The sequence below is a fragment of the Odontesthes bonariensis genome, chromosome 16, assembly GCF_027942865.1.
Source record: "Odontesthes bonariensis isolate fOdoBon6 chromosome 16, fOdoBon6.hap1, whole genome shotgun sequence".
Lineage (NCBI taxonomy): Eukaryota > Metazoa > Chordata > Actinopteri > Atheriniformes > Atherinopsidae > Odontesthes > Odontesthes bonariensis.
The window spans coordinates 27,678,946-27,692,711 of NC_134521.1; the positions used below are offsets into that span (position 1 = coordinate 27,678,946).

The following is a 13,766-nucleotide window of genomic DNA, read 5'->3' on the forward strand; positions in this document are numbered from 1 at the left end:
AGCCACAGACCCTTCATGTGTCACGTGGGTGCTAAAATGGGAGCTATGTGAGGCAGCTGGAGAGTGGGAGAGGATGACATCAGTTTCTCGTGGGGTCATCTTAATTCACAAACCTGACAGCGTAACGCAACATGGGGGATCTCAGATGTGCATGATCTCAATAAATGAAAGTCAATCCTAAGCTCTGACACACAGCGTTCTGAGTTAAGTTACATTAGGCCATTCGTCTGATGAGTAACTCTGCACCATATGCAACACAATGCAAAAGAAACAGAAAGGATGTGACATAAGTCCAATAAACGCAGACTGATGTGTTTAAGACTCACCTGCAAACAGGAGGAATCTGACAGGTGAACTGATTTCTGAATCATTTCATCCAAATGCAGTGAGATGAAACTTCTAATCCACACGACATTTAACGCAAACGCTTCCTAACATTTGCATAATTCAGTGAAGCGATGTTCTTTTAGAAATGGAAATGCGTATTTGTCAGCGCAAAGTGAGGCAAAAACTAAAAAACCCTGGAGCTGAATGCTCACAACTTGGGCAAGCAGTTACAATTATGCCAAACTGTGCCATTCTCCGGACGCACAGTAACAAGATCAGAGGAGAGGTTCTGAGGCAGAAGAAGTCAAATGGAACGGTACAGAAATCTGCATGCCCGAGAAGTCGCGACGACAAACAAATACAGTTCCAAGTCACCTGGGAAATATCAATTCCAGCAGTTCAAAGGTTTAAAGCGTGCGGCTTGTGTTTCCTTGACAGTCATCTCATCTTTTCCTGAATATTTGTACAAGTCTAGCAAGCAACTAAGCGTACAGAAACTGCAACACGGTCAAAAGAGAAAAGAAAAAAAGCAAAGGTTTTGAAGCTCGGAATGACACCAAATATCCCTAAATTCAGAAATCGGTAATCAGAATGCATTTGGGGAGCCTGTGTGCAGCCAAACGTGATCGGTGCTGTTGCCTGGTAAACCGCTGAAGTGATCAGAGAACTACTGCCAACAGGAGTCTCTTTTAATTAGCATTTTGCAAGACGGGTAGCAAATGGGATGCAGGACACAGCGGCTAACCATGAGCAAGACGACGCCTAAAAAAGAAGCCGAAACGATAAATGTTTTCAGTGAAAAACCTGGGAGCCAGTCACCCCGCGTCCCTTTGCTTATCCAGTTCATTCCCGTACCGCCGGCTCAAAAAGAATATCTAAAAAATGTTATCAATTTGTCATTTGTAAATGGATTACACTTCCATAATCAATCCCTCCTCACATACACACACACAGAAGGGCCATTCAATGCCCATCCTCCCATCTGTCCTTGCAGAACCAAGAGGGCAAGAGGACAATGCTACTTTAGTCAATCTGATTCAAGCACAAAGAAAGAGCAACGTGCCGCAGCCAATGCAATGCGAGCTTTGGGTCAAATCTGTCTGAAAGACTCTGGACATGCAGAACTATGGACGCACAATCAGAATTCTGACTAAACAGAAGCGACTAGAATAGGTGACACTTCAGCTGTTCACTGTTGACAAGAAAGATTCATTCAGATGGACCCCTCTTTGCTCGTAGTTGATTTTTCTTTACTTTATTAATGGTTTAGAGCTGGCTCAGACAGAAATCTGGCCCCATGACCACAATCAGCAACTGGAAATAGCTGGTGACAGGTTCTTGCTGTTCCTTTGCCACATTCTCAGCAAAACTACTGAAGACATGTCAGGACATGTCAGTACCAGGTCCTTACTGTTTAACCCAAGCTGTATTATGAATCATTCCTTTTAAATGGAGGGGAAACAATCCCTGGAAAGGTTACAACAAACAGTGCTTTCAAATTTCAAATTCAGCTGTCCTGCTTGTATTGAGAAAATGAGTTAGAGTCAGTTTACTCATAGAGAGCTGAAACAATAAAAGGAGGCAATCCCTCAGACCGTTTAACACCATTCCATGTATGATGGCATTGAGAAACAATGACAAGTTCTAACTGACCGCAAGTTCATCTGAGAGAGCAGGTCGCCTGTGGACAAAGAAACATTGTCCACAAGGACAAATACTTTAAGAACCATTCTTCAGGGCATCAGACCTGTTCACCCCCACCTGATGTAATGACTCGTACAATCAATCATGATTATGATCAATGAAATGTATTCTCAAGGCTGTCCAACTGAATGCTCCCTCTACCTCCTTCCATCACATCTGGTTCCTTCTTAACACAATTATCTGAGCCAGCACACGGCGTAAATCCCACAGCAAACACTGGAGTGGGATTTTTTCTCAGAATGGCTCGTTAGGCTACGACGTACGGGATTAATACAGTTCTAATACTGAAAAATCATTCAGATTCAAACTCCGCTAAAACAGACTGAACCCTTTATGTGGAAAGGCGCATCCTCTATACTTAAGATGATGTCTTGCCTATTTTCCACTTCCCCATCTTTTCTTTTCTTCATCCCCACCCCCCGTATCTCCTCTCCCCTTCCACCCCCCAGCTAGCAAACATCGCCCAGGCCACTGCAGTGACAGAGCAGTATTAGTCATCATAAGGGACATACAGCTATGGAAATCCAGAGTCCAACGATGGCTTTAAAATGCCCCCCCCCCCCCCCATTTCTAAAAATAGCAGCCACACCACATCCTGTGAGAAAAAATGGCAACACAGATGACACATTGATATTTAACAATTCAGGTGACAAGCTGCCCCTGCTGACACATATTCTCACTCATTGCACGTACATGTGCTCGTGTACACAGTGACGGGAGAAAAGAAGATAAGAGCCAACCGACCTGGAAAGGGAAAATGTTATCGCCGCGGCCTACTCCATCATCCATCCAGGACTTGGGATTGAAGCCCGCAGGACTGTTTCGAGGATACTTCTGGGATGCCACATGGTTGTTCGGGAAGGTCTTCTTCAGTGGAGAGATGGAGTTGATGGGGGTCATCCCGCCGTTCAGCCCACGGCGATAATCTCTGCCCTGAGATCCTCCCCAACCACCGCCACCACTACCGTAGCCTCCGCCGGGGCTCCACGAGGTGGACGAGCCGGGGGAGGGAGAGGGACTCTGGTAGCTGGCTGGACCCCAGGGGGACGGGGGCTTGTTCAAGCTGTTGGACAAATGTGGTAACTGGCTGAACGCCGGATTCCTGTGCGGGAAGGGTGGTGGAGGGTGGGGAGAGGCTGGGGAACGCCGATGCTGCTGGTGTTGGTTATGGGGGTGTTGGAAGTGGGGGTGCGGCGGAGGAGCCGGATGGTGCTGGGACAAGGCCGCAGCCGGTCCGATCTGGGGGGAGAAGTTTCCACCAAACCCTGGACTGACGTGGTGGGAGAAGTTCTGGAACAGCAGAGGCCCGTTGTTGGCGGAGGCAGGGTTGAAAAAGCTGACGTCCTCATTGATGATTGTGGATGGTGCGGGCTGAATGGCAGCCGACCAGTTGTTGAAGCCAGTAAGTGATGACGAGGTTGTGCTGGACTGCACCGGCCCAGTTCCCCCAAGACCAGATGTCTCCTGATAATCGAAGCCAGTGAGAACAGGGGACTCAAGTCGGAGTTGCTTCTCTTTACCATTACTGCCTTCAGAAGTGCCGTTCTCAGTCTTGCCTTCCTCTGATCGGGCTTTTTCCAGTTCTGAAATTATCCCACCACCACTTCCACCATCCTGGTGACTCCCAGGAGACAACTGCTGCTGCTTTTCTTGCGTTTCTTGCATTTCCTGTTGCTGCTGTGCTTTGGGCTTCTCTGCCCCCCCCAGGATTTCATCTTGCACACTATTGTGGGTGGCAGAGGCAGGGAAGAGCCAGGGGGAGCCTCCCGAGGTGCCATTCCCTGTAGTTGTGGTGCTGTTTATGAAAGCAGCAGGGCTCTGAGATACATTTTGGTGGTGGTGTGGGGGCTGCAGGTGCGGGTGGATTCGGACCGGGAATGCAGACTTGTTGCCAGTGTTGTTTTGAACTAGGACTCCAAACCCGTAATCCCCCATTTGTTTTCTCCCCCAGAAACAAATGCTATCCCGTGATCTCTTTGGTCCTATTGAGAGAAGAGCACACAGGATGGCATACAAGTTAGCAGTCAGCCCATCTCATTTTCCCAAAAGATCGAGGGATTTCGAATGTACCTAGTGGTGGACATCGTGACATGATGGAGATGGATACTGGATGTAGAAATGGGAAAGTTATTTCTTAAATGCGAAAGGTTACAAATCTCTGTTTACTTGGTTTTAATTGCTTGATTAAAGTAGTTAAATTTATCACATTTGGTAACTTCTAAAATACCTTTGTAATAAATATTTGGAACAGAGCAATCCGGCTTAAAATATCTCTAGAGAAGTCGTAGTTTGACATTAGACACATGGACATCAAAGTAATGGGAAACAATAATTCAACATTACCGATTCTGCAGCAACATTAAATTACTATTAGTCAGTCTCTGAAAATAACATTTATTCTCCTATCGAAATCCAGCTCTCATCTAAGGGATTATGGGACTTGATACAGTGTATGGATAAAAAAAAAAAAAGGATAGGGTCAGATATTGCAAATCTACAGAATAACAAGACTGGCAAATGACCTGAATACCAAAAATAGCTTCTTATAGCTGCTTGAAACCTGCTTGCTGACATCAGATTATTAATGGTTGGCCCGGTGTTGTGTTTATAGTTATGTCACTCGTGGCCTTTATTTCTGGAAAAAAATAAATTAATAAATAAAAAAATCGCAGTATGAATTACAATTAACACTTTCACAATGTTTATGGCATGTCAGAGTGCTTCAGGCTTCTTGGGGGACGAGTGCAACGAAAACTCTGCGTGCACTTTTTCACGTGGCCACTAGGTGTCACTTATTTTCAAAATGCAACTAAGTTGTTATAGCTTCTGCATGGTAGGAAAAACGGCTCAAAATTAATATTCCAGGAGAGATTTAAGCTTTTCAAGAAAAAGTGTTTTGATGTAACCACTTTGTACTAGCCAACATTATTGGTATCAAGATTTTTTTTTTTTTTGTTAAAATGTGTATTGAATTATGTTTCTTTTGTCATGACACTGTAATGCAATGCTCATAATACTGTCTGCATCTAAATGAATTCCTAAACGTATAATAATCTCGAAATGGAGAAATAAAAAGGGGTAATACCTGCTTGAACCGTCTGCTGCAGGTATTAAAAAAAAAAAAACAGCCAACCTTACATCTTTAGCTAATTATAACCCCGTGACGTTGCCAGTTTGTAAGTCTACAGCTGAGCTCCTGGCAGTCTTCCGTGAAACTAGACACACTGCTGTGTCGAGCACAGTCTCCATTTGGAGACGTTTTACAAACGCAAGCAGGCTGACAGATATTCAGCCGCTAACAGTACAGCATAAACGAGAATACAGCTATATGACATGTCGAGGGGCACGGAGGATATTAACAATAAACCGATAAAGGTTGAGAAATTAAACGCTCGACCTTGTTTGACAGCTGTCAGCAGTCTATAGTCCACGATCAAATGTAGTCAGACCTAAGTTTACTTTGATCGGAATGCGTCTAAAGAAACAGACGCATTTTTATCCCAATTTAGATGCAATCATTTCTTATCTGTGCTTGAGGCGGAAATCGACAGACGGGCTGTTAATAATAATAAAGCTGACAAGCTAAGTTTTCCATTCGTCGCTAACATTAGCAAGCTAGCTACCAACGGTTAGCACGAATGCTAGCTAGCTGAACAAGCTGAATATTGGCGAATAGATATTATTTTCACCTTCCGATCACCACCTTCGACCTCGGCGATGTCTTTTGTCGAGATTCTTCCCTCGGACTGAGAGCTCCGACGGTGTCCTTGAAGCAAGGAGTGCGGCAGGCAAAGCTTTAAGAGGCGATTTAATAGCTGACTCGTACAGAGCAGTCGGTCAGCTTTTTTTTTTTTTTTCTCTTCTCCTGACGTGTCCTGCCTGCTCAATGACACAGCTCTCTATCTGCTGCCTCTGATCTGGACTATATGATCGAACAGCTTTGTTGACGTGACAAGTGTGCCGTTCTTTCACAAGCCTTATTCGATCGGTGACATTGTTCGTTGGATTTCAGAATAATCTTTCTATAGCTGTGTTTCCAGCAGAGCCAGCCGATTCCTGTGTGTGTCTTGGCTGCCCCTCTCTCCTGGAACCGACCGTGGCCGAATGACAGCGAGAGATCAGCCGAGGCACACTTCCGCTTCTGGCGCCGCCCTTTCCATCGTGGCCACGCCTTCGCGGAGCCACACCTCGATACGTGATTGGTCGCACTGCCGGCAACCTCGCCCAATTTCTCCATCATTTAGCAGTCATGCACCAATAATATACCCATGCCAACCATAAATACAGCCCACCGAGGTCAGAAAGATTAGAAAAAGAAAAAAAGAAAAAAGAGAGAGAGAGAAAACTCCTCCCAGCACGGCCCTGTTCTTTCACGATGCAGCCGGTAAGCAGGTCGTGAGAAAAATGAGAAACCTACCCCCCCCCCCCCCCCCCTCCAAAAGGATGGAAGAGCCTCAGGAGCAGGGCAAGCTTTTTGATCTCATGCTCGTTTGTTGTAGAGCTGGATGTGGAACAGGAAGGCTTGGTATCATTTCAGCAGATATTGTTGTTGTTTTGTTGTTCAAGGTATTACCTTTTTCTGGGCCAGCCCTCCTTACATCTCACCATCTTCACAATACTGACTACTGCACCATGTATTCTCCTTCTTTTTTCTTTTTCTTTTGATCATTTCTCTTTTTTCCCCCTGTTGTCTGTATCAAAAGATATGATGATGCAATCACAATACTTTACTGTGCTTAAATTACAATGTTTTACTGTACAAAGGGCAGTTAATGACACTAGAAAAGCCCCGTACAAATGCAGGTCCCTTAAACATCTTTTTTGTACCCAAACGATGTCTCCCTCGTGTTAGTTAGTTATAGTAGTTATAGTTAGTTATATTTGTACTCGTTCTAAGACGGGTATTTCTTGAGAAATGTGCTAATTCAATCCCAAAATCTGAATCACTGTCATACAGGCATCATAGCATGAAAATGATTCATACGTTTCATCAAAGTTCCAAGAAAACAGGCAGGAGAACAAATCATTTGCTTTTCTTTCTTTTTTTTGAATTACCAACCATATTGGATGACACATGAGAGAGAAACAGGAGCCCTAAATCTGATTTCATGGGAACTTTAAGATGATACAACCACAAACGGACGGTCCTTGGTAAAGGCATGAATCCCTCCAGGAAGTATTGAGCTCTGACTGAGTCCTGGACCACACTGAAGGACCCCTGACTCCATTGACAAACGCTGATTTAAAAAAAAAAGAAACTCATTTTGTAAACTCCTGCACCAGGTCTGTCATCTGTTTGACATTTGTGTGGTTGTGTGATCTTTGTCTTTAATAGCTGGTCCAGTCACAGGACTAACCCGAGCCGGTCAGAGCAGCTCTGATAACTGTGAAGTCTGTAAAGTCTGACAGTGCAGGACTGCCGCTCCAACTCATCCCAAACTGGGAGGATGTCGGCTCCAGTTTTATATGCACGGAAGTGAAATCTGATCGCAGGTGGTCACTGGAGATGCACATAGTGATGCATTCTAATGACCTCACACACTTGTGATCAGGTCACCAAAGACACTCGATGATGATGCGTTAGTTTCGGCCCCCGTTTAAAGTCATTAAAAAGAGATCAGACCAGCTTCTCCAAGGCTCAACACATTACACCTAAACAAGTCCAAATGCACAGAAGAAGCTGTTTCCACAGGGAGCGATGAAGCACTGGACTCTTTTTTTGCAAGTCACCTCCTGATCCTTGTCCTTGTGAGGTTATCTAGCCACAAGAAAAATATATACAAAGGGATCCAACGTGATTGTCACAGTTTCAAGTCTTTATGCTAATATCAGCTAGCAAAAGGCTCCTACCTCATATTTAATGGACAGCCATGAGAGGGACGTCAATCTTATAACTGACATCTCAGCGAGAAAGCAAATGTGTTCCCCAAAATGTCAACTTATGCCTTTAGAGAATGACCTGCTCCTGTGTTTAATGGCAGCGAATCCCTGCATGCATTGAACAAAATAGTTAGCCACAGAACAATCTTAATCTCTCTCCCCGTTTCACGTCTAAAAGACATGTCTTTATCCGCATTACTCCACTCTGCCAGATGTCTGACCATGCAACTCTTCCTCATTCATCACCCAGCCACAACACTCCCTTCGTCTCTTTATCTGCATCCCTGTCCTCCTCGGTGTCCTTCTCTCCCGTACGGTCATTATCAGACAGAGGTCATCAAACAGCTTTGACTCTGTCACTCTCGCCGACGCTCATCTGGCGTTGTTACATGCAGCTGCAAATGGCTATCTAATAAATCTGTCACTTCAAGCCCAGCTGGGTGGGAGTGATAAATACCAGGATCTGTGGAGTTCTGCATTATCAAGTCCGCACAGACAGAATGAACAGGTGATGGAAGCAGATTTAAGCAATCCCATAAAAAAAAATAGGGTTTAGATGTAACACTTCTCAGCTTGCAAACTGGGAGACGCATTCCTACACATCCACAGACATTTGGAGAATAGTCTCTAAAGAACATTTCAGTCATTTTTTCGACATTTTCCATGATATAAGAATTATGCACCAAATTTGACGTACCCAACAAGTTTTTATATGAGACGGATTATAAGCATAAGACCTCCAACTGGTATAAAAAACTATTTAGAAAACAAAAAGTACTTTTATTTGTCAATATTCGGCATCAGAAGTATTACATTTCCTGAATTTATACGCTGCAAAAATACAATATATAATCAGTCTCTTGATTTGATTTTTTTCTTAAACCTTTCATTGTTTCAGTGGTTCAAGAATTGCAGATCCAGGCTAACGTTGTGTGCATTTCTATTGTACAGAATTTCGTCATGTCCGCTTGAGACCTCCATTGCCTGTCATTCATATTTTAATCTCCATTCTGCTCCGTTCAAGTGAAATCTTATTCATGCACTGGAGGCCGAGAAACAGCAGGAGGATGGAGTGATGTTTAAAAGTCCTAAATGTGCCCCAGCTTTGCAGCTCTTCTTGCTCAGGATACGATATTCCTCTCACAGTGGGGTGGATGATTAGGCAGAGTGCTCGGCTGTGTAAGTGGATTTCTGGGACAGAATAACCGGTCTTACTGGCCTCACTCTGGAGACAACACCCTCTCCTGCTACTGTCCCTTTCTCTGTCTTTCACTTTCTGCCACATCCATTTTTTTGGTTTGGTTGGGTTTGTTTTTTGTTTTTCAAATTTACCATGACCAGAGTTACAATAAACCAAAACAAAAAGATGAAGGATAGGTTACACACTTACGTAAGGGTCCTTTATCTCAGTGTGGACAGTATCAGCCTGAAACTCCACTGCCTTCAAAGCCACTGAGATGTATACATTTTCTACTGTATGAAACTGCAAATTGCCAGTTTTGCTTGATTTCTTTCTGGCAGTGTGTGTGTGTGTGTGTGTGTGTGTGTGTGTGTGTGTGTGTGCTATGAATAAAACATTGGATCCATTAAAAAATTAATCTCCTCCACCTTCGGCATAATTATGGTGCAATTCCTCTCAGAGTGCACAAGTGTGTTTATCACTGCAAGTTTGCAGCTGTAAGTGCACATGAGGCAGATGTGCACATGCTGAGCTCATACTCTTGATGATTTCCATCTTAAAGTCTTACCTGAAAACTTTCCTGCTTTTCTGTTAGTGAAGTGAAGTCAGTTTGGCATTTCACAAGGAGTACAAATTTTAAAATGCATCGTGACACAAAAACCCCCAAAAGGGACGTCGGGGAAACATACGGTAAGCTTTTTTACCCAACAGCAACTGTCTTTATGTAAAGGATGTAGGTGTTGACAGCTGGTGTACAGGTTGAACGATGTAACAAAGAGTTGTGTCTGTGTCCTGTGAACTGTTCAGAGATGTAAACAAAACAGTGTGGATGATGTGCTCCTGGGTGTAGCTGTGGGATGCAAATGACCTCTGAGGATGGGGTGAAAGGGTAGGGGGAGGGTCATATTGATCTGTCATAAGGTGACGTCCATAAACCACTGAAAACATGATTTGAAACCAAAAGAAAAACATTCAACTTCCTGTACCGTCTATGCCACAGAACAACTTGTCTTGTTAGTGTTATGCTTGGTTTTTTGGTCTGACAGCCTCAGTCGTCTCACATCCTTCATCCGTCTCCTGCATTTTTTTGCTGCTGTGCTCTCCCTGGGGACCCTATACTAATTAAGCCTAAGAGGTCTTTCTGGGTAGCGGGCCAGGATGACTGTTTGAAAAAGACACATGGACTGTGTGTGTGCTTGTGTGCATGCATGTATGTGTTTGTGCCACAAAGGCCAGAATGATTTCATGACTCCACTGGGCATAGAAGGGATAATAAATTACCACAGAGCAGCAGCTGGGGGTCTGTGGTGTTCCTATCAATTTGTGTGTGTGAGTGTGTGTGTGTGTGCGTGCGTGCGTGTGTGTGTGTGGTTATGTTGTGGGGACCTAAATCCGTTTACACAGCCGCAGTAAGAGGACTTGTCTTCCTTATGTGGGGATAAAGCAAACCAAAATGTTAAATAATTTAAGGTGGAGGCATGTTTTAAGGCTACATAAGGTTCGAGGGACGGTTGGAGGAAAGTAGTGACTATGATTAAGGTTAGATCAATCCTCTTGGAAACAAATGTAGGTCAATCAAATGTCCTCTGAGATCATAGAAACAGGACTACAAGCGCGTGTCTTTGTAAGCATTTTGTGACCGGAGGCTAGATCAAGCCAATATGTGTTTCAGTGAATGTTGGAAATTCAACATTTTGCACTGCAGCAAAACTGGAAAGTCTGTTTTTTGATTCATGTTTAATTTGATGATCAGTTAACTTTATTATGTCATAACTAAAAGATACAGATATATCAACATTCTGAATACTCTATAAACAAAGAAGCAAAAAAAAAAAGAATTTCGTGAAAGCACCTATAGCAAAGAGCTAATGGGCAAATTTAGCACATCACAGCAACTGGAAAGATCGCTACGTATGGATTACCCATTTTTTCCCTCATGGTAGCTGGGAATATTGGGCTGTGAATGGCATGCACTACTGTGAGAAAGATTCACACACAAAAAAAGAGTGTAAAACTGCTTTAATGAAAGATTTTATCACGTGTTCACATGTAGACTGAATGTAGCCAAAGTGATATTGATCCTGTGTGGGAAAATTGGGTCAAAGATGTCAAGTATGAACAGTCGAAAAGCTTTTTCTTCTGCTACATGCCTGTATGTTGGGTTTAATCTACTGTATGTGACAGTCTGCACTGTGTGACTTTACTGTTGCCATGGCAATATCAAGTTTGGCACACTTGTTCATTCATTTACTGTTACAGACATCTAAGAACGATTCTAATGCTGCTTATTTGCATCTAATTTGAAGTTTTTCGTATGAATCAATAGATGAAAAACATTTGGAGAAGAAGCATTTATAAGCCAGAGGTCCCATGTGTGTGTGTGTGTGTGTGTGTGTTTCTGTGTGCGTGAACTTGTAATCAAAGAATGCCCACAGATGTTTGTGTGAAACCAATTGAAGTACTGTATCTCCAATGCCAGCGTGGTTTCATTTACCTTCTGGGCACTTTTCCCTGGCTGTCTGATGAGTCTGGCTGGCAGACATGCTAAAAAGATCCAGGACAACAGTCAGGGGATGGATGCGGCGGCCAGCTTCCAGTAATTATAAAAATTAGTCTTCATTTTGATCCACTTCAATAGTTTTTTTTAATTGCTTGTTACTCATATCAAATCTCAAGAGCATAATTTTCTCAATAAGTGTTGTGAAACAAATTGTACCGTAAACCATTTGATCTGATGGTGCAGAATAATGTTCTAACCAGATGTGTTTGTGAACCATTACCATCCATGATGGCTGCAATGCATGTGCTCCACACTTAGATATCTCAACAGAATATCATCCACTACTAAAAGCTGAATACCATACATTTTCTACATTCAGGTCTCTTCTTGGATTAATAGTTTAATAAATTAGTTAAACTCCCGCCTGTCATTATAGAGCCATCAGCAGGTCCAGTGGGTATTTGCTATGTTCAATGTTCCTCTGATTTAGAGTTGATCTTATCATTTGGATTTTCATATTCTGTTGTATCTTGAGGGCTGCACGGTGGTGTGGTGGTCAGCACCGTCACCTCACAGCAAGAGGGTTCCAGGTTCAACTCCTGATCCTGTGTTGAAAGAGTTTGCATGCTCTTCTCTCTGGGAACTCTGCTTCCTCACTGTCCAAAAACATGCATGTTAGGTTAACTGGTGTCTCTAAACAGTGAGTGTGAGGGTGTTTGTGCAGCCCTGTGATGGACTGTCCAGCGACCGGCCTGCTGACAGCTGGGATAGGCTCCAGCCCGTCCCAACCGACAGATTAAGCGAGTATAGAAAATGGACGGATGGATGTTTTATCTTGAAATCGGTTTTCCTGCCGGGCTTTAGCTTAACTTCCTGTTTTATTTGGAAGCTAATCCATGCCCAATTCCCCTCATTTTCCTGTCTTTGTTGCTCACCTGTCAAAATTGTGTGTCGAAAATGACTCAAGCTTGGGAGGCAATCATTAGAAGAAGTAAACCAACATTCATCAATAAAACAGAAGGCACGGCAGTGGCAGAGAATTCTGAAACATGAATTCAAAAAAACCTTGACATGAAATCGAAGGCATGGATCTGATAATAGCTGGTAGAAATAAAGAAAACAAACACGATGAAGGTGTGGTGATAAGTGACTGGAGTCAGGTGTGTGGTTAGAGCACAAAGCATGGAAACAGATTGTAGAAATATAGCATGGATACAGAACATGCAAACAATAAGCCTAAAACCAGATAAACCTTAGACAGAAGTGTTATTGAACTGATGCCACACACCTGTATCAGGTTTGTCATAATATACACAACCTGCTTTCTGATTTTCATCAACCAGATCCTTGTCAGTGCTTCCCTCTATGTTCCTCGTCAGATCAGCATTTGGAATCTGCTCCTCATGGACTGTGTTGGCTTACCTTCTCTTGCAGCACCTTTTATTTTGGATTCTGATCAGTGAGTGATTAGTTTCATTTTGCCCTTAACCTGCCTTTCTCCTGCCTGAGAGTTTTAGTTTCAGTCTGCACACAAGTCCTTTCTTATCCGCCACGGTGACTCAGGTTTCATCTTGTCCAATACAGCTTGTGTGATGACATACTTAGAAATGAATGAGCCTCTCAACAAACCGAGCTGTATGTTCTGATAAGCTTATTATTTCAACTGTCAAGAGTAAATATAACCACAATGTTTGGCATCTCTGTCTCACCAAGCAGCTCCAGATACTGCAGGAAAATGTAGGAATTCCCCAAATTCTGTTAGCTGCTTGTGGACAAGCTGGCATCTTGGCTTCGGCTACAGCTTCAGTCATTTAGATGTCAGTGCTTTGACAAAACCTGACGTTTGCCATGGATCACTGTTTTTTATTTTTTTCATTCAAGCCTCTGGAAATTGTTTGTGACCCACAAAAAAAAGTCGATTTGCTGTCTGGTGACCTGCTAGTTTCACACCAACTTGAGGGGTAAGGTCTGTCTGCATGATTTTCATTGTCTGTGTTTGTCTTTTTCATTTTCCGTTTTGTGTACGTCTGTACAAATTCACACACACACACACACACACACACACACACACACATACGCTTACTGTGCTGACAGAAGCTAAAAGAAAAAGCACTGAACAGAGGAATGCTGAGTCAAGCAGACCCGAGCCTCCCCCCTGCTCCAATAAAGGTACAG

The 13,766-nt window shown here is 43.3% G+C and overlaps 1 protein-coding gene across 2 annotated transcripts in view; it reads right to left on the reverse strand.

Moving 5' to 3' along the window:
- cpeb4b (cytoplasmic polyadenylation element binding protein 4b) overlaps positions 1 to 6,156 on the reverse strand; it is a 28,991-nt gene extending 22,835 nt beyond the window's left edge. For both annotated transcript variants that reach the window (XM_075486745.1, XM_075486744.1), the window contains exons 1-2: positions 5,721 to 6,156; positions 2,776 to 4,013 (exon numbers count right to left, since the gene is read on the reverse strand). In XM_075486745.1, the coding sequence (XP_075342860.1) occupies positions 2,776 to 3,966 (1,191 nt within the window). In that variant the 5' untranslated portion in view covers positions 3,967 to 4,013; positions 5,721 to 6,156. The remainder of the gene's footprint in view (positions 1 to 2,775; positions 4,014 to 5,720) is intronic.
- Positions 6,157 to 13,766: the final 7,610 nt, after the last annotated feature.